The 18,183-nt window shown below is 36.6% G+C and overlaps 1 protein-coding gene and 1 non-coding gene across 3 annotated transcripts; one reads left to right on the top strand and one right to left on the bottom strand.

Moving 5' to 3' along the window:
* Positions 1–4,472: 4,472 nt before the first annotated feature.
* On the top strand, positions 4,473–4,580 carry LOC114914551 (U6 spliceosomal RNA). Its single transcript, XR_003801896.1, has one exon. It is a non-coding gene; the product is annotated as a U6 spliceosomal RNA (small nuclear RNA).
* LOC105051016 (ACT domain-containing protein ACR6) lies at positions 4,576–8,237 on the bottom strand. Of its 2 annotated transcripts, XM_010931268.4 has the most exons (8): positions 8,038–8,237; positions 7,065–7,110; positions 6,828–6,942; positions 6,645–6,712; positions 5,854–6,450; positions 5,645–5,749; positions 5,263–5,562; positions 4,576–4,788 (listed from the first exon to the last, which is right to left on the bottom strand). In XM_010931268.4, the coding sequence occupies exons 1-8, from the start codon at positions 8,109–8,111 to the stop codon at positions 4,750–4,752; spliced, it is 1,344 nt and encodes a 447-aa protein (XP_010929570.1). In that variant the 5' UTR covers positions 8,112–8,237; the 3' UTR covers positions 4,576–4,749. The 2 variants fall into 2 exon arrangements, with proteins under 2 accessions (XP_010929570.1, XP_010929569.1); XM_010931267.4 differs by lacking the exon at positions 4,576–4,788 and having other exon boundaries at positions 4,858–5,562; positions 8,038–8,236.
* Between the last annotated feature and the right edge of the window lie 9,946 nt (positions 8,238–18,183).

Below are 18,183 nucleotides of genomic sequence, written 5' to 3'. Positions count from 1 at the left end.
ATTGCTCACAGATATTCGTGCTAAGGTCACTATTATACCCGTGACAGGGCCATGTTTCTTAATCGACAGAGTTCTTAATTCATGTGCCAACTTTATATCCGCTGGCAGGACCATGTTTCGTGTGGATGCTAGCTCCGGATGTCGACCTTCCCGAAGGGATTCATTCATAGCCATCTGAGAGCCTTTGAAATCATTATATCTTTTTCTTAAAGCATACATATACATAGATGGAAAAATAATGAAATTCATGTTTCATAATCATGCATTTTCATAAGACATATTCATGAAATCAATGCTCATAATAAAACATGCTTTTTCATATCACATATGCCGATCCTTATTTTATGAAAAATTATGATTTCATCAATAGCAATTCTTTGCATAAAAATATGATCATTTAAAAATAAATAAGGAGCATAAGATCTACTTACCTCTTTCATCTAAGATCTTCAGGCTTTGTTAGAAGAATCAGCTAATCATATTTAAAACATCAAATCATCGTCAATTTCTATTCCATAAATATAATAAGATTAAATCATAAGGAAAGAGGACTATTGTCCGGATGTGTCGGACCATCCAGATATCAGGGCAATTCAGGATCTCTGATCTGAGGGTCAGATTCAAGTAACTTGATCAAGAAATCGTGAGGCACAGATCGAATTAAAGTCAAGATCAATCAATAGGGTTCTTTAATAAATTTGAAAGATCTTTGATACGATCAGATGAGGTTGACATACAGCACGGATATCAAAGCAACTTCAGATCTTGTTAGAGTCAATATAAACTTCTAAAAGATGAAGGCATGACTCGATACAGGATTCATAGATTTTTTTTTAGAGAGAGAAAGTTGGTCATGAGAGAGAAAGTAGAAAGAGAAAGTGAAGAGAGAATCTTCGTATCCTTTAAAAGTGGCAATCATGATTGAGATCATCAGAGGTCATATCAAGGTGACTTAATATAGATTAACCATGATTGATATTATCAATTTCGAAGAAGGATCGGATCAGGATCTAATCTACTGCACGAATTTCGGAGCAGTCTCAAATCATCATATTTTCATCTTAAGTTTATCCTAGGGTCTGTGATGCAATCAGAGAGAGAATGATCCTAGGGAGACGAAATCCATAATGAGAGAGAAAGATCTAGAGAGAGAAAATAAGAAGAAAATCTAGAGAGAGAAAATATAGAGAGAAGGTAGAGAGAGAAAGTTTAATTCTAGAGAGAGAAAGACTTAAGAGAGAGATGAGAAAAACTTTCTCTCACATGTATTTTTTTTATTATATTTTTCTTTTCTTTTTTTTTCTTTTTCTTTTTCTTTTTCTTTTTAGAGAGAGACAATAGAGAGAGAGAAAGAGGGAGAAAGAGGGAATTTTTCTCTTTTCTTATTATTATTTTTTTTTCTATTTTATTATTTTTTTATTTTGCATTTTCTTTTCTTTTCTTTTTTTTCTTTTCTTTTTCTTTTTCTTTTTCCTTTTTCTTTTCTTTTTCTTTTCTTCTTCTTCTTCCCGGGCTTTTCATTGGGCCGAAACAGGGGACCTAGAGGTCCCCGTGCCTTGACCGGCCAATCACGGCCATATCATGGCCGGTGGTGGCCGGCGGCAACGGCCGACTCTCCCGGGTTCGGAGAGACCAGAGCCGGCGGTCGGCGTGACCGTCGGCGTCGGAAAATCAGAGGAAAGAGGCGGCGAACAGGGGGTTTCCTTCTCCAACTAAATTCGGCGACATCCGTCGCCGGCCATCGTGCTCACAGGCACGGGAAAGAAGGGAGAGAAGAGAGGGAGAGGAGGGAGACCTTACCACAACCTCCGGTGACCCCCACCGGTGAGAAATCGCGGCGAACACGGGTCGAGGAGTCGCGGCTTCAAACGGGAAAATCGGAGAAAAATCTCCGGCAATCGGCGGCGACTGAAGGGTCTACCCATAGAGGAGAGAGGGGGGTTTCTTATAGGGTTCGTCCTAGGGTCTTTTAATGGCCCTAGGACTCCGATTTTTGATCGGAGAAGAGGAAGACTCCGATCAGGAGTCTTCCTGCTCTGTTTATCTCTTTTTTTTTTTTTTTTTTTCAAACCGGGCTAGTGGGCCGGGCCTTCACAATCATCTTCCTCAAAATAGTCAAACTAAGTAATAAATCAAATCACACCAAAATTCAAGCTACACTTAACATTTGCTACATTGTAACATTTATAATTGCTGCTTCTAGTATTGTTATATATCTAATCAAATCTAAGAATGAAATACTAGATAGATTCAAGATATTTAGAGGCAAAGCAGAAACCCAAATCAAGAAAATTTTAAAAGAATTAGGTATGGTCTAGGTGGTGGCTATACTTCAAACGAAATGAGCTTATTCTATCAAGAACATGGGATAATTCATGAAAGTACTCCTTAATCCTCTCAATCCAAGAGTGTAGCAAAATAAATTTAAAAAAAAAAAATCAAATCCTAATGGATATGGTTAACACAATAGTAATCAATGCTGGTGCACCCAAGAATTTTATGAGAGAAAGTTTTGCTTTTGGCCTAACATATCTTGAATAGAATATTTTTTAATAAAATTAATAAGACACATTGAACTTTGAAAGGATAGAACTCTAAGTTTAAATTACCGTAAAGTGAGATCGGAAGCCTAGCTAAGGTAGGAACACACGAACCTAAAAAAATAAAATAAAACCTAAAATCCAACAAAGGGTCATCTGCTGATTAGTCTTTCTTACCAATTAGTCTTTTGACTTCTTCTCACCTCAAGTTGCCCCAACTAAGAGTGCAACACGAACAAAAGGTTGAAGCTGCAATGAGAGTTCGTCACGTAATTAAACTTTCATCTATAAGGCCAACCCATGGGAATGGATAATCCCTACAGTTTTAACTGTAGCTAAAGATGATTATAGCCAAGATATTTATTTGAAAACCATCTGCGTCATTTATTTCCACAGGGAAATACAGGTAGTAGAAATGGAGAACTTTGTCTTCAAAGAATATTTTCATGTTCTGGACTTCTGTAGGTCCCTCTCCTCCTGGACCTTTCTTAAACATCAAAGACAATAGGGAATGAACACATCCTCTAGCGGGTGCACAGGATGAAACCACTCTCCCAAGGACTACTTTCTTTTGCAAGGAAGTACAAAATATCAAGTTAAGGAATATTAAAAAAACTCAAATACATCTTGCGTCATTAGTTGTGCGTCGCAAGAGAAATGTTTTGTGTATATATATATATATATATATAATGTCACATAGAGAAGGTGCTTAAATGTTGAGATGGACCATGAATGTAGACAAGGTTCTAGGCTCTGTAAATGGTAATCGCCCGTTGTTGATTCAATGAAATTACGCTGGGTTCTCAAGTAGGGTGACCTTGGAACATCAAATGAGTAGCTCGATTGACTCTGGATGCAGCCTTTAGAATTAAGCTCGTCTTAGAGAAGTATGATGCATGCCTCCTTTCTTTCTTAATGTCTTTTTATCAGATGAGAAAGATTCGATATAAAATCAAGCATTTGGAGAGATCGTTGACTCTTTGACCTCCGATAGTTGGTGATTCAAGTTTCATTTCTTTGACATAGATGTGAGCATCCAACCATGCATTTGGACCACTCCTGTCTCCTTTATGAAGTCAATGACTCATTGTTTTGTCTTCGGTGTCGGCTGTGATTGCAGAGGTTTGACTTGGAATCTGTGGGAAGAGTCAAGGATGCTAATCTGCTGTTATTTGTTGGAAATATTCTATAGTGAAGAAAAATATTTAGGGGAATCTTGGGCTTTTTCTAACTTTCTTGGCTTCTTGTTGAAAGTTTTGTTTAAAAGTGTTGTCAAGGTCCTTTTGACTCTCAATTTTGTCAGATTTGGAGCACCTAATTCGATCTGGGTAGGTTGGATAACTTGAATTTGCTATGCTTCGAAATGTTGAATACTATAAATCCATTGACAAAATTTAAAGCAAAAATTAAAGTAAAACCTACAATGACCATGTGCTTTGATGGTCTATGTGAGCTGCAAGAGTTGGTTCATGAATAGTTCTCCAATTGGCATTCTTGCACAAGATGAATCTGGTGAACATGGATGAATGTTGATTTGATATCGGTAGCGGAAAGTAGACGGCAGAAGAAAAAATCCAAGGCTTTGAATTTTCAATGAACATGAAAGGAAAAGTGAACTAATGATGAGAAATGGCTTTGCAGGTATAAAAATTGGATGACATCAAGCTTGCAAGCATGATTATTTAGTAAGAGCCCACTCGAGTTCAGATGATTTAGTCTTTAAGATGAAGCGAGGTTCTAATTGTTTGCCTTTCTTGATGGGTGAATACAGTCACACTGTCCCTACCTTTTTAAGTTCACAGAGATGCTTATCAACCAGTTGAGCTAAGAGTGAAGAGAATTATATTTCCACTGCAGGATAAATGCAATGTATGATCACTTCCTAATGCACCATCAACCAGTCTTAAAAGCTTCATAAACCAAAATACACTCGTCTCCTTAGAGACATATGATAAAATTGGAACAATACAGAGAAGATTAGCATGGTCACCCTCACAAGGATGACACTCACAAGTCGAGAAAAAACTAAAAAGCACTCTTAAAAGAGGGTGTGTAGCCTGGTCACACCAACTAGAATCCATACATCACCATTCTCATAAGCTCTTATTACTTGCCCCTTGTTCTCAGTCTAAATTATTCCTTGATCAGTTAGAGCTATAGTTTGGAGAAACCTGATCCCTCCAACACCAATAAATTTATCTTCCCTTGTTTAATGGTTAGAACGGCAGCAAAGAAGTCCAAGCATCATCTGCACCCAATTATTCCATCCCACAGAGGCATAACTGAACTTAGTGAAAGAAATAAAACAGCATACAAGTACACAAACAAATAATATATTGATTCCATGTTATAGTAACAAATGTATATTCCATTTACAAGCCAGGTAATATCACTCCTCTTTGTTTTTTTTTCCTTTTCTTCTGAGGGGGAAGAATTGAGTACATCCCAATCCGATTACAGACCAAGTAATATCTATTTACAAGTATGTGTGTGTAATTAAGAACTAAAGGATGAAGGCCACATTCCTATACAATTTTGTCCATAGTTGGAATCCAAAGTCTAATAATTTGAAGGTGTAGCTATTTACAGAGTGGTGCTATGGTTATTTTTGTAGTGTCGGCTATACATGTAAATTCATTTTTGCATCTAGATCATTTTTGATGAGTGTGAAACAAGTTCATGAATAGGATCTAATCAACCTGAAGCTCTGAAATGAACAGACCTTGAAGAAATTTCCAAGGAGGGATCCGGTGGTGCTTGCTGCCTCGGGAGGTTTAGGAGGAGGCAAGGGATTCTGCTTCACCTTCAAACTTGTCGGACCAATTTGCCTACGCAATGAATCGATGGTCTTGGCTTCCACAGGGTTGCCTGACATCTCAGAAAGGCAGAAAGTGTCCACTGCTTTGCCCCTAATCGTCGATATATCCGCTCTCCTTATGCGCAGGCCATTCTCTCGGAATATCCTAGTAATATCTGAGAGAAGACCCACCCTGTCCTCTGTCCTCAATTCCAATTCCAACCCCTGCAAAGATCCAGAGATTAAACTTTAGAAAACGAAATGAAAGCATTGTGCATGTTTCATCATGGCTTGAAGTGAATTATACCTCTGATGCTCTTCTCTCAATAGCTGCTTCAAGGCACTGAATCACGCGCTGTCTTTCAGCCTCTGAGCTTATGGGAAGCCCATCAACATGCCTTATGTAGTATTCCTGCAGTCAAGCAAAATCAAAACCTTGAGAGAAGCTGCATGGACAAATATTTAAAACAACAAAACTATATCAATAATGAGCGTCAGCAACTCAATTTGTCTCACCTGATAAGCTTCTGCACTTCCTGTGTGGACTGTTCCATGGAACACAACATACTGCATGTCTGTAAGAGTACAAACAGTGTCGAACAAGAGCTTGGGCCGGTCCTTAGACCTCAAAATAACTATGGTGTAATCCTTCTCAGAGCAATCCATTGTTGCAACTTGAGGCCTAGATTTCTCATCTCCCTCCCAAGACATGTCGATTCTTTCATAGTCCCGATCGTCGAACATCATCTGATGCAGCCTCCTCTCTGTGTGGGTGAGTCCTGCCGAGACCGTCATCTTCGCAGTTCTCGAAGTGTTGTTCCCTTTTAGAACATTGCAGAGGAGCTCCTTGATTGTGGAGAGCCTCAAAGGGTCCTCAATTGCATCCCTTGTGGACTTATCGGTGACATGAACCACTGCTGCAGCTCTGGTGTTGTGAGTCCAGACCTCAGCTTTCACCACATTGCAATTCAAGTCTGTGAGCACAGCACATATTTCAGAAAGTAGGCCAGGCCTATCTGTGCCTGTTAGCTCAATTGATGTGTGATCTTTGGAGGGCATTACGCCGACCGAATTCCTGAGTGTGGGGAAGAAGCAAGCATCTGATTCCAGGGACTGCAGAACAATTCAAACCAAAACTAGATAATTAGCTGATTGCCATTTGATCCTATACTTAAATCTATGAGGAAGTAAAATATAAGGAGTGAACTAGATCTAGGCATCGAAAGTCTTTAACACAAAATTATTTCAAGTGTTTGAAGAATTAGAAGTCCTTCAATTCCTAAATCTCAGATATAGCTCAAGCTTACTGTTTGTATGTAGGAGATGATCTCTTTGTCCCAAACTTTATTCCCATCTCGATCGGTCACATTAAAGACTAAAACCATAAGAAAATTTAGTGAGTAAATTTCAGCATAGATAAGTCAAAGGACTTTTTTTTTTTTTTGTTTGTTTCTTTTATCATCTAGATTGGATCTAGTACCAAGCCTTACCATCCATGAACCAACTCCCATCTGAGGATATGTAAGCTTTGGTGATGATAAGGTTCAGATCAGTGAGGACTTGGACTACTTCTAGGAGAATTCCATGCTTGTTAAAGCTATGCACCTATGATACAGAAGATAAAGACAATAAGAAAACATACAACAAGTAAGACCTCCACAAATATGGATAGAGCGAACTTAGTGGAGGATGATGGCTTAAACACAGGAGAAAAAAGTCAACCTTACCCGAATAACAGTCGCATTATCACAAGAACCATTGTCTATTACAACCCTGCAGAAAAAGCAGTAGGTATAATTTAGAAGCAATACACAGAACAAGTACCCATAGAGTCCCCAAAAAAAAAAAAAAGAAAGGGAAAGGGGGATAAAAGCACCAAGGAAGAGAACTACAGAACCTAAAAGGAACCCATGCCAAAGGGAAGCTACAGTATCTAGGGGAGTACAAAGTCAATAGAAGACCCAGAAAAGACGAGAGAGAGAGACAACTGTGGAAGCCAAAATAATACTTGGAAACAACCTACAAATTCACAAAAAAAAAAAAAAAAAAAACACTAAGACCAAATAAGAACTAAACCAAATACTGGGGCAACAAGAACAGGGAAGAGCTTAAACTGTTCATAATCACCACAAACTCTAAACAACCTAATTCCAGCCCTAAAGGCACAAAAAATCCATGAAAAAAACCCAAACAAAGCATACGCAACTCAAACAATAACATAATTAAAAGAAAAAATAAAGGAGAGAACAGGTAAGAGCCACAACTTCTCATCCTACTAACCAGAAACAGCTCAATCCCTCCCCCTCAAAAGTAACACATAAATCCAAATAAAACACACCAAAACCAAACAAGAACAATCAGAGAAGGAAAAAAAGCTGTACAAAAACTGATTCTAATAAACACAAACAGAACAAGCCCCAACCCAACCTTCAAAGCCCAAAAAACCAAGACTACAACCCTTCGAAGCAAGCATCAAATCCAAACAAAACACACCAAAATCAAACAAGAACGAAAATTGAAAAATAAAACAAACAGGGGAGAGCTAAAACTATTCCCAACTAAACACAAGCACAAACTAAGCCCCAAAACCCTGGAAAAAAAAACCATTAAACCCGTGCGAAAACACACGCCAAGGCAATTAAGAACCAATTTCTAAGCAGTAGAAGGGCAGAAAGAAAGACAAGCAGAGGAATCTCATACCTTGGGGGATTCATCCTCCTAATAAGCTGAGCATACTCATCATCATCTACCTCCATAGCTACAGAACTCCCCATGAAACCCTCAAACAAGAGAGAACTCCAATTCCTTTATATATATATATATAGATATATATATATACACACACCAGAGAAAGAAACCGGGAAGGAGTACGAGAAAAAGGGAGCAAGGAGACTAAAAAAAAAAAAAAGGAGAGGATCGGGTTGGCAACCCAGGCCCAACTCTTTCAAGCCGTTTAAAATTTAAAACCACCCTCTTTTTACGTCGTTGTGCCCCTCAATGATTAGCTGCCAGGGCCGTCAAAAACCGGAGTTCATGTGGTAACTTTTAGCTAGCCCTTAGTGATTTGATATTTGTACCTTTCTTTTGTTTTTTTTTTTTCTGTTGATCCAGGTCCGGGCTTCACCTGGAGAGTTGGAGGGTCACACGTGAAGGAGTGGGTTGTTGAATTTGGGGAATGGAGATATCATGGTTGGTTTTTTATTCTTTTAATTTTTGGGAGGGGTGAATTTTTTTAGTGCGAGTCCGTCGCCTCGAGAGAGTGTGTATTCCCACGTGGGAAAACTGCTTGGCTCCCACATGTGAGGCGTGGGTTGGTCGGACCGCTGCCGGTTTTCTTGGCGGCAAGGCCGGCGTGAGGGACCGCTTCTCCCGCTCCACGCGGACATACTGAATCCAAAAAAAATTCTAGTCGGTTTCGGAGCCAGTCCGACCCTAGACCAATCCCAAAAAGGTCAAGAACATGTTCAAGAAAAAAGAAAGTATTAATGAGATGAAATGCGCTGTAGGGATTTTTTTTTTTTTTTTTTTTGAAATATGACACTATAATAGAGAGAGAAGATCAGAGTGTAAAATCTCCACTGTCCCCTAAAAACATGCCACTTCATTAATTACAAGAATACACTTCATTAATTTTTAAGAGTAATTACAAAATGATCATAGATAAATAGAAACCTATTTTTCCCAACAAAAAGAGATTAAAAAATCTAAATAATAAAGAATAAGCAAAAACCTACAAGGTGTTCATTACCTTCATGCACTCTCTTCCAAAAATAAATAAAAATACCTGAAGAATAAATACTAAACCTCTTATCAATAAATATAAATGCTCATGGATAAACACTTAGTATATGATGATAAATAGAAATATCAGAGAAATATTCAAGACATAGGTTCCAACAATTAGTGGTTTTTTTTTTTTTTTTTTGAAATGTAGCACTGTTGTTCCAACAACTAAAGTACCTTTTTAAAAAAATGACACTACTATAATGGAGAGAAAAGGGAAAAGTGTATAGGTGGCTATTAATTCTTTCTTTTTATTCCTAATTATTTTTGTTAACTTGTTGATCAAGACTCCCATTACTTGAGAATTGGTCTAGGATTGGATGGCTCTAATAGCGACCGAATTTACTTTTAGATCCATTCGAATGAAGCATAACATATTCGTCAGTTTATTTATCCATCTATCTATATTTTGGCCAATATATATCAACCTTGATTAAATAATTTCTTAATAAGTTATTATCCTAGAAAATTATTCAAAATAATAAATATTAGAAAATATTCTCAATATAGAGTTTTATTATTGAATGTTTATGAAGACATCAATTTATCTCAATCGATATAATTAATGAGGGTTGATATTTTAGATGTATCATATTGATGGCAACTCGGTGTAGCTCGCATAAACTGATGAACTGAATGTAGATACAAGTATTATAAAATTAATTAGATACTATATCTTTATATGCCATGTATATTATTCATATATATCATTTAGACAAAGAAGCAAAGATAGAATATGATCGCATATTGGAATTGATTATAAGTCTCGGTTTAATATTAAAAGAACCCAAAGTATGTGAATCATGATACCATATAAAGTTCAGATTTAGCTTTTGATCTAGGCTTACACTACTTAAAATTTGTGCACAGAAGCCTGCTTTAGTTAAAGTTACTTTTTCAGTTAAAATATATTCATAAATTTTATATTAACTCTTGTCCCTCTAGAAAACTTAGGAACCAGAATCTTGGCTTTTAGCCCATCTAGGTTTTTTTTTCTAATAGTTTTTTAGAAATAATATGAATTATAAAGAAATGAAATCCATCTTTTTTGCTTCCTTCCACGTGAGACCCATAAACAAAAGATATGCAGCATGGATCTCCACATCACTTGCGGATGCTATAAATCATGTACATTGTGTAAGGATGAGCTAGAAAAATGAGGTAGAAGGAAAAGAACCAAGTAGCCCTTGAAGGGCATTCCTGCACTCCCCTCTTTGGCACATGCACCATTAACTTGTTGTAGCGGTGGGTATTTAGCACCAGGTAGAGCTTTGAAGATAACATATGGCATCATGGTGCTAATGAAGGATGCAAAATGTGGCCACATATACCACTTAAATAGGGCACATATAGTTCTGACAGTACTATGAATATAAGGTGGAGAAGTGATACTCGAAATAGTTCTCCAAGGAGTTTCCAGAAAAGAGCTGTGGGTGACAGGACGAGTGAAGTCGAGTGATGCTCATGCTTGTTACAACCTAGCTAGGTATTGAGTTGACTATTATCTTGGGAGAGGAGGTGTTGTCCAAGAGATAAGATTGAGGGCTTTGGATGAATCTCTTGATTGGCTTAGCAATGAAAGCCAAGGCGGATAATATTGGGATTTTGGCTTCACTGCTATGTCAGAGGACAAGTCCTAGTGAGACTCAAAAATCGTACTCTCCTTTTCCAACTATCAACATCATCATAGTCATCATTATCAATATCATCATCATATTATTATTATTATTATTATTATTATTATTATTATTATTATTATTATTATTTATTATTATTATTATTGTTATTATTATTATTATTATTATTATTATTATTATTATTTTCATTATTATTATTATCATCATCATCACCATCATTATTTTATTATTAATACTAATATTATTATTATTACTATTGCACTCCCGCTATAATTATTGTTATTATTATTATCATCATGAGCTTGCAAAACATATACTTTTCTAATTTCAATAAAATAAAAAACTAATATGAATAACGTACATCAAAAGAAGGCCTTGAATGGAATAGTTAACTTAACTATGTTGGTTTATTAGGATGGATAGAAACCTGGAGCGAAAATGTAATAGAAACATGGAGCGGAGAAGGCAGGTCCGAAAAAGTGGATGGTCGGACATGCCTTAGATATGGATGCTAAGAAGGTTGGCATTATATAATAGAATAGAATAGATTTTTTTTTCTCATATATATACTAATCTTATTCTTATTTAATCTATTCTCACATACAAATTGGTGGTGATCGATACGAGAAAAATTAGATTGGATATAAATCATGCCCTCACATGTGTGTCTACATACATACACACATACATATGTACTATACATATATATTTTTTGTTGAGTTGGATGGATTTTTTATCCTCTTTCTCTATCAGCTAAGGATCCATTTGGTTAGGATATGTCAGATTATGAGATAATCTGATAATTTTTGAGAATTATTTATTTAAAAAATAATTATGAAGGAAAATTTTTACTATATTTAGTTGATGAAAAAATTATTTAGGAAAATGACGCTAGAAAAAGATTATTATGTTTGATTCGAGGTAAAATTATATAGGAATATGATCAAATTTATAAGTATACCCTTCAACATAAAATATTTTTTTAATATTAAGATAACACTATCATCTCTAATTAATTTTTATATAATGAATATCATCATATAGCCTTTTGTATAATGCCATCTCCATCTTAATTTTTTTATAAAAGCTCTTTATTAAATGAATTTGAAAAAATATGAAAACAAATTCAATAATTACATATGCAGTTTTACTGGGATATTTTTATTAAGTATGGATTATCACTATTCAAAAATTTATCAAATACCAGCTCTCTCATGGTATTTATTTTATCTTATCTCTTTGAAAAATAAATATGAAGCTCACTAATTTTGTTACCATCTCTCTTTTCTACTTTTCATACTAAATATGGTAATCTAATATAAGATTCATTTTTCTATGCCAGATTACTCCTAACTAAATGGATCCTTAAAAAAAAATAAAAAATTACTTATAATTATTTCTCCACCTATGTGAGTCTACATTTGTCGAAAGTGCATCGCCTTCCACACCTAAGGGCTCGAGTATCAGCAAGGCAGTAGCTAGCAAGGTTATTAGTTGCACTACTATATTACGGAAAATGCTACCATCATATTTTATATTATTTAATGTTTAACCAACAGAGGCTCACAACTAACAAAGGTAGCAAAAAATGCCGCAGGATTTGAGATGAAGTTACTTTGCCAACAAGCTGAGATGAAGTTACTTTGCCAACAAGCTAAGCTTTTCTATCTTTTTCATCCTTTTTGCTGAAAGCCAACAAGCTATAGTGGTACTTCCACTGCTCCACAGAATCTTTATTGTTGATCTACCAAACCAACCATAAGATTGATCAATTGTTTTAAACACAAACATAGCCACGTGCTCTGTTTTTGGTGGACCATGAGCCCTAGACTATAATTAGCATGTACCTTTCTTCTCTCTCACGTCTTAATAAATAATGCTAAACTATGCTCAAATTAAAGCAAAACCTCCTACATGAAGTACTCCAAGCCAAACTAATTTACAACCTAGTTCTGGATCAAAATGACAAAAAACTGCTTACGTGATAATTTATAAATTACAGCATAAAAAATTATTGATTTGAATCATTCTATCATATAAATCTTACATCATTCAATTAAAAATTATTACACCATTCATTATTAAAAAAAAAATATTAATATCAGAGCTTGGTTTGATAATTTTATATAAAATTTTTTATTTTAATCACTGGTCGATAATTTTTATTGATTTGAATGAAAAAATTATTTTTTTTAGATGATGTAATAAATTTTTATTAGGTGATTCAAAATATAGGTGATAGGATAGTTCTAATCACTAAATTTCTAAAAGAAGAATACTTCCCTGATCTTGCCACGTTACCCAAGTCCAAGTGTCAGTGTCATCCATCTCCCCCGTCTGCGGGGAATGCCGATATTCTGGAAAATCTTAAGGTGGGGCCCATCTGGAATAAATCATGGAGTGGGCCCAACCCACGAGATGGTTCAGTGGCATAACGGAATCGAGGGGTCCCACCAACTATCATCACCCCCTTTTTTAAGGGCTGAGGGTAACGTGGACGGTGGGGGGATGTGCCCTTTCTTTTGTCTTTTAAACGAACCGACCTACCAAGGAGACCAGAAAACTCTGCTCCGGGTCCCACTTAAGCTTGTATGGTCCTCAATGGACCAGGTTGGGCCTCAATCTAGGTTGCACCAGAGTCCAATCACATCGACTTGGAGTCTAAGATTGAACATGTATGCAACATCGCTTAGCGGGTCGGATCCGAATCATAGTGAGGGGTGCTCGCCACTAGGTCCGAATCGGAGTCCTTCATCATTGAAGAGGAATGCCAACCAAGTAAGACAAAATTGAATGATAAGATTATATTTAGGTTTGAAGATTCGAATTTATGTCAACTTTTTCGGATCAAATTGAGCATGTTTGGTTTTAATTAGGTTATTTTCGTATCCTCGCTCTAGATAGAAGTTGGGTCCAAGATCAAGTTTAGGTTAGATTTGGATCTATCCGAACCACTTCAACCATGGCTAGATGACGGCTTTCTTGTGAGTTTTCATTTAGGTTGCCCTAACTTCCATATATCATTCTTCCTTGTTCACCATGAATGGGACACGGACAATGAGGCATTAATTGGAGTTGAAATGCTCTGGATTGAAATGGCCAAGGGGCTGGATAGAAGCTAAGTTGCAAAAATGTGGGTTCACACAAATACAGTGGTTGGGTAAGGATTAAGCACACAACAAAACGAAACCAGGGTGCAAAGAAGATAAGATTGAACCTTATGTGGGCTAAGTTTAGATATTGTTTTGTTGTGTAAAACTGTGTGCCAATCCTCGTTGTGCATTCATTATCTCGACTCGCAAAATTCTAGATATTCCTATGATATGTCACTTGGGGAGAATGTTATTGTAGAGAGGTGGGGGGTGACTTGCTGGAATTTTGCTAATCAATCCAAAGATTGGTGAAGTACATGCAACAACATGTTGGAAGAAGGCATCAACAGTGACTGAGTGGGACTACCACATGATTCCCTGCATTAGGCCACAATATTTCTAGATGCTTTTATAGAATATACTTGGCGCGCCTGAATGGCAATCTGGATGAGATAAGGCTTGACTTATTTGAACAAACTACAAGCCTACCTATACATGAAGCAAAAATGGATGTGACAAGGCACAATTATAGAAGATCATTGACCCCAACATGCAACTAGTGTGACATTCCTCAAACAAAACTTTGAGTGGTGTAGACCGAAATTTGGGATAAAAATGATTGAGCTAAGGCTGGTGTGGCTACAGGAATCAATGATTAATCAAGAGCTAAGAATATGAGCAAAGCTCAATCCACCCTCATTTGTATTGTGCATGTGTGGATACAAAAGCTTGCATATACAAAGAGTACGACATTTATCAAACATTAAGATAAAAATTGCTTACTTTATAACTATCTTTTCATTATTTTTCACTATTGCCATTAGAATCTGAAGTTAGCTAAGTTTGGTGGATGTACAAGGTGATGATGTGGTCGGACACTCTATGAGGTGAAGCTGGGAAGAATCAAGAGCTGGAACACTAGGTGATATGCTGTCCAGACTCTTTTGAAGTAGGGCCAACTTCCAAATCAAGTCTTCTTGTTAGAAATTTTTTGGTAGATAAATTTTCGATGATCAAATCAGTCAAATTTTAGAAAACAGTAGAAAAAAGAGATTATAAAAGAAAACTTACTTGGGGATCTTCTGGTTTCTCTATCTAAAAAGAAATGTCAACGACCGTTACAAAGATAGCAAAATATGGGCTAACCATCCAGCAATGATTTTCATCGTATCATAACCATACGGTAACAGACATTCATGTCACACCATAGTTATATCCACTTTAATCATGCCATAATGATTGAGTGGGTACAATTGCCGTCGAGATCATAACTTTGATGTGATCATGGCTTTCAGTTCATCATGCTCTAAGGTGAAAGACTTCAGGCACCTCCATAGGTATCTCACTTTGGCTTACTTCAAGGTCATATGAGCACATATTCATCACCTCATTCACCAACAAAGGATCAGAAAAAAAATGTTGGTAGATATTACACCCAAACACTTGAATTACAGGGACATGTCATGAATATACTTTTCCTATCAAGTGCATTGTCTATGTTTATTTTAACCTTCTAGATAGTCCATAAAATGGAAGCTAATCTCACCATCATTATCATCTACTTCTTCTCCTTGGAAAATAATCCACTTTATAATGTTCCAGAACTCAAATCCGAAAAATAAATTTCTAGATCACCATGTGACATTAATATAATATTATTTGCTTCATTATCCTTTTTTTTTCACAACCAAGGGTAAAAAAGTAATTTTATGAAATTAAAGAAGACCTCGTGGACCCATCCATTTTCCCGTCCTCCATTTTCTTCCAAAATTATCATTTCAAATAGATCCTCTTTCTTCTCTAACTACAAAAATATTATTATAAGTGATTATGTTATTAAATAAAGGGACAAAGAAAGAGCCTTTTAAATCAAAATCAAGGAAAACGTAGAACTCTTGGTCATTTAGTTGATTCGAAAAATGATCAAATGAGAGGACCATCTTGATGGACTATCCTTCATATTTTTGACATGTCAATTTAAAAAAAATAAAAGTAAGGAGCTGGATTGAAATTTAAAAAAATTATAAAAATATCTCCTTAACTTTACTCCAATTTTATTTACGTCCATATACTTTAAAAAGTATCAAATTAATCCTTCTAGTTATCAATATGTTCTAATATGGTCCATCTATTCATTTTACTAACAAACGGTGTTAACTTTCTCTCTCAATGAACGAATATGTCCCTCGCTTATGGATAAGCTTGGAAGAGAAAGATGATGAGAAGAAGAAGTAAATAAGGAGAAAAGTGAGGGAAAAAGAGCCGAATGGGTTGGAGGAGAATAAGGATAAGGAGAAGAAGAAAATAGAAAGAAAGGAGAGGGGGAAGATTGGTAGCCAGCAAAAAGGAGAGGAGGTGGAGGGGCCGTCGTGAAAGGAATGGTTTATTGGCAGCTTAGAGGAGGAAGATGATGAGGAGAAAGAAAAGACAGTAGAGGGATGGATGGAGATGGAGGGAACCATCATAGAAGATGAGACATAGATGAGTAGAAAGAGGAGGAGAATAATGGGTTGTTGATAAAAAGAGATGGATGTGAAGGATGTCATCGTAGAGGGGTGGAGTCATGAATGGGTTTGGAGGAAGAAAAGGATGATGAGGAGGAAGAAGATGAGGAAAAAAAGTAGATGAGGAGCAAGGGGATGGGAGAGGGGTTGTCGGCCACAAAAAATGGGTTGGAGGAGGGCAATAAGGAGAAGAAAATGGGGAGAAAGAAAAGGAGGAAAATAGAGGAAGCTATCATAGAGAAGGAGAAATGGATGAGGAGGAAAAGAAGAAGAAAGAAGAGGAAGAGGGAGAAAAAGGATGCAAGCGTTGGAAGAGGAGAAAATTAATCAAAAAGGAAAGAGGGAGAAGATGAAGATAAGAATATTTTCATCATTTTATAAAATTTTATTAACAAAGATAGACGGTTGGACTATATTGGAACATATCGATAACTAAAAAGATTAGTTTGATATTTTTTAAAGTATAAAAATATAAATGAAATTGGATTAAAATTGAGGGAGTGTTCATATAATTTACGTTAGTTCTAATATTGCAAGAATATTAGTAAATTATATTATGGGAATAGGCACTACACTTCGGTCTTCGCAATCGTAAAAATAGTTTAAGCTTAAAATTTAAAAGAGCGTGGACTTCAAGTCATATTTCTGATAGTTTAGATCCAAAATACTAAAGATTAGTCCTTTTGACACATGTCGGCCAATTTATTCTTCTAGCTTGACTAATAGCTTTAGATGGTTGCTGAATGTAACTTACCTCAGTACACTTAGTTGTAGACCTTTGGATTGGGATGGAAGTACCCTTAAATAAATTGCATGACTTCTTGCTGCCTTCCTTTTTTTCTTCTACTTCTTCTCCTTTTCATTTTTTTCTTTTGGTTCTAGGTGAACGAACTGACCCAAGCCTTTCTATACTGCACCTAGAACCCACAGATTCCCTATTCCCTACGAATTCTATAATTTCCCCAAGCAATAGTCAAGTGTTCACACACAGACCCAACTCCCAAGGCCTAGGTGGGAGCATGAGCACAATATAGAGTCCCCTTCAAGAAGTTACGTGCAAAGAGGGAACTGAACCAAGCCATTGTTTAACGGCCGGTGGTCCAAATTAAACCTTTCTATCTACAACTTGGTGGAATAGCAGGGTATGCACATATCATATGGTGGTACACCATATCAATCATCGACATTCGTTCTTGTAAATCAATCATTGAGATAAGTGCCTGATGAATGAAGTCCATAGAAATGAATGCCGGTGATATGGCATGGTGCACCACCACATAATCGTATGTGGGATATAATTTCTCCCCATGAAGGGGCTATTAACAAAGAGATAGGTCTTGACTAAGTCATAATTCAGAGGCCAGTGGTCCAACTCCAACTCTTGGAACCTTGGTTTTTTTGGAGAAAATCCCTGGGACCTTGTAACTTTAGCTGGATTTTTAGCACTCAGAATCCCTAATCGAGAACTGATAAAGTGAAGGTAGTCACTGTTTAGCAATCAGTGAACCAAGGAAAGGTCCACTTGGGCTCAGATCTTGGGAGAGACTCCATGATAGAGTGGCCATTGTAGCACCATGTTTGTTGTTAACCCCCTTGTCAGCCGCCCAATAATAATTGCAGACTCTCAACCAATGGGGAGGCGAAGAGGTGCATCAAAAACCAAGTGACTTTTCTGGATAACGACCTACTATTCTGCGTGCCAGCAAATATCACTGGTCCTTGTACTTTGTGGGAGTTTTTGAAGCCCGTGTCATGTGAGGTCGTGATCAAGTGATGATCCGAGGGAGTGAGCCAGCCAAACACGGTACATCCAAGTCATAGCATGAACCT

This window comes from Elaeis guineensis, chromosome 9, assembly GCF_000442705.2.
Source record: "Elaeis guineensis isolate ETL-2024a chromosome 9, EG11, whole genome shotgun sequence".
Taxonomy (NCBI): Eukaryota; Viridiplantae; Streptophyta; class Magnoliopsida; order Arecales; family Arecaceae; genus Elaeis; species Elaeis guineensis.
The sequence above is the reverse complement of the archived record's forward strand: the minus strand, read 5'-3'. Positions and strand labels throughout refer to the sequence as shown.

What these genes read in the sequence shown, in the direction of transcription:
- LOC105051016 (XM_010931267.4), bottom strand. Translation starts at nt 8,111, where the DNA reads ATGGGGAGTTCTGTAGCTATGGAGGTAGATGATGATGAGTATGCTCAG. An exon ending in AGGAGGATGAATCCCCCAAG is followed by an intron (nt 7,111 to 8,037) that starts GTATGAGATTCC and finishes CTTTTTCTGCAG; the next exon opens with GGTTGTAATAGACAATGGTT. An exon ending in TTGAGAGAAGAGCATCAGAG is followed by an intron (nt 5,563 to 5,644) that starts GTATAATTCACT and finishes GGATCTTTGCAG; the next exon opens with GGGTTGGAATTGGAATTGAG.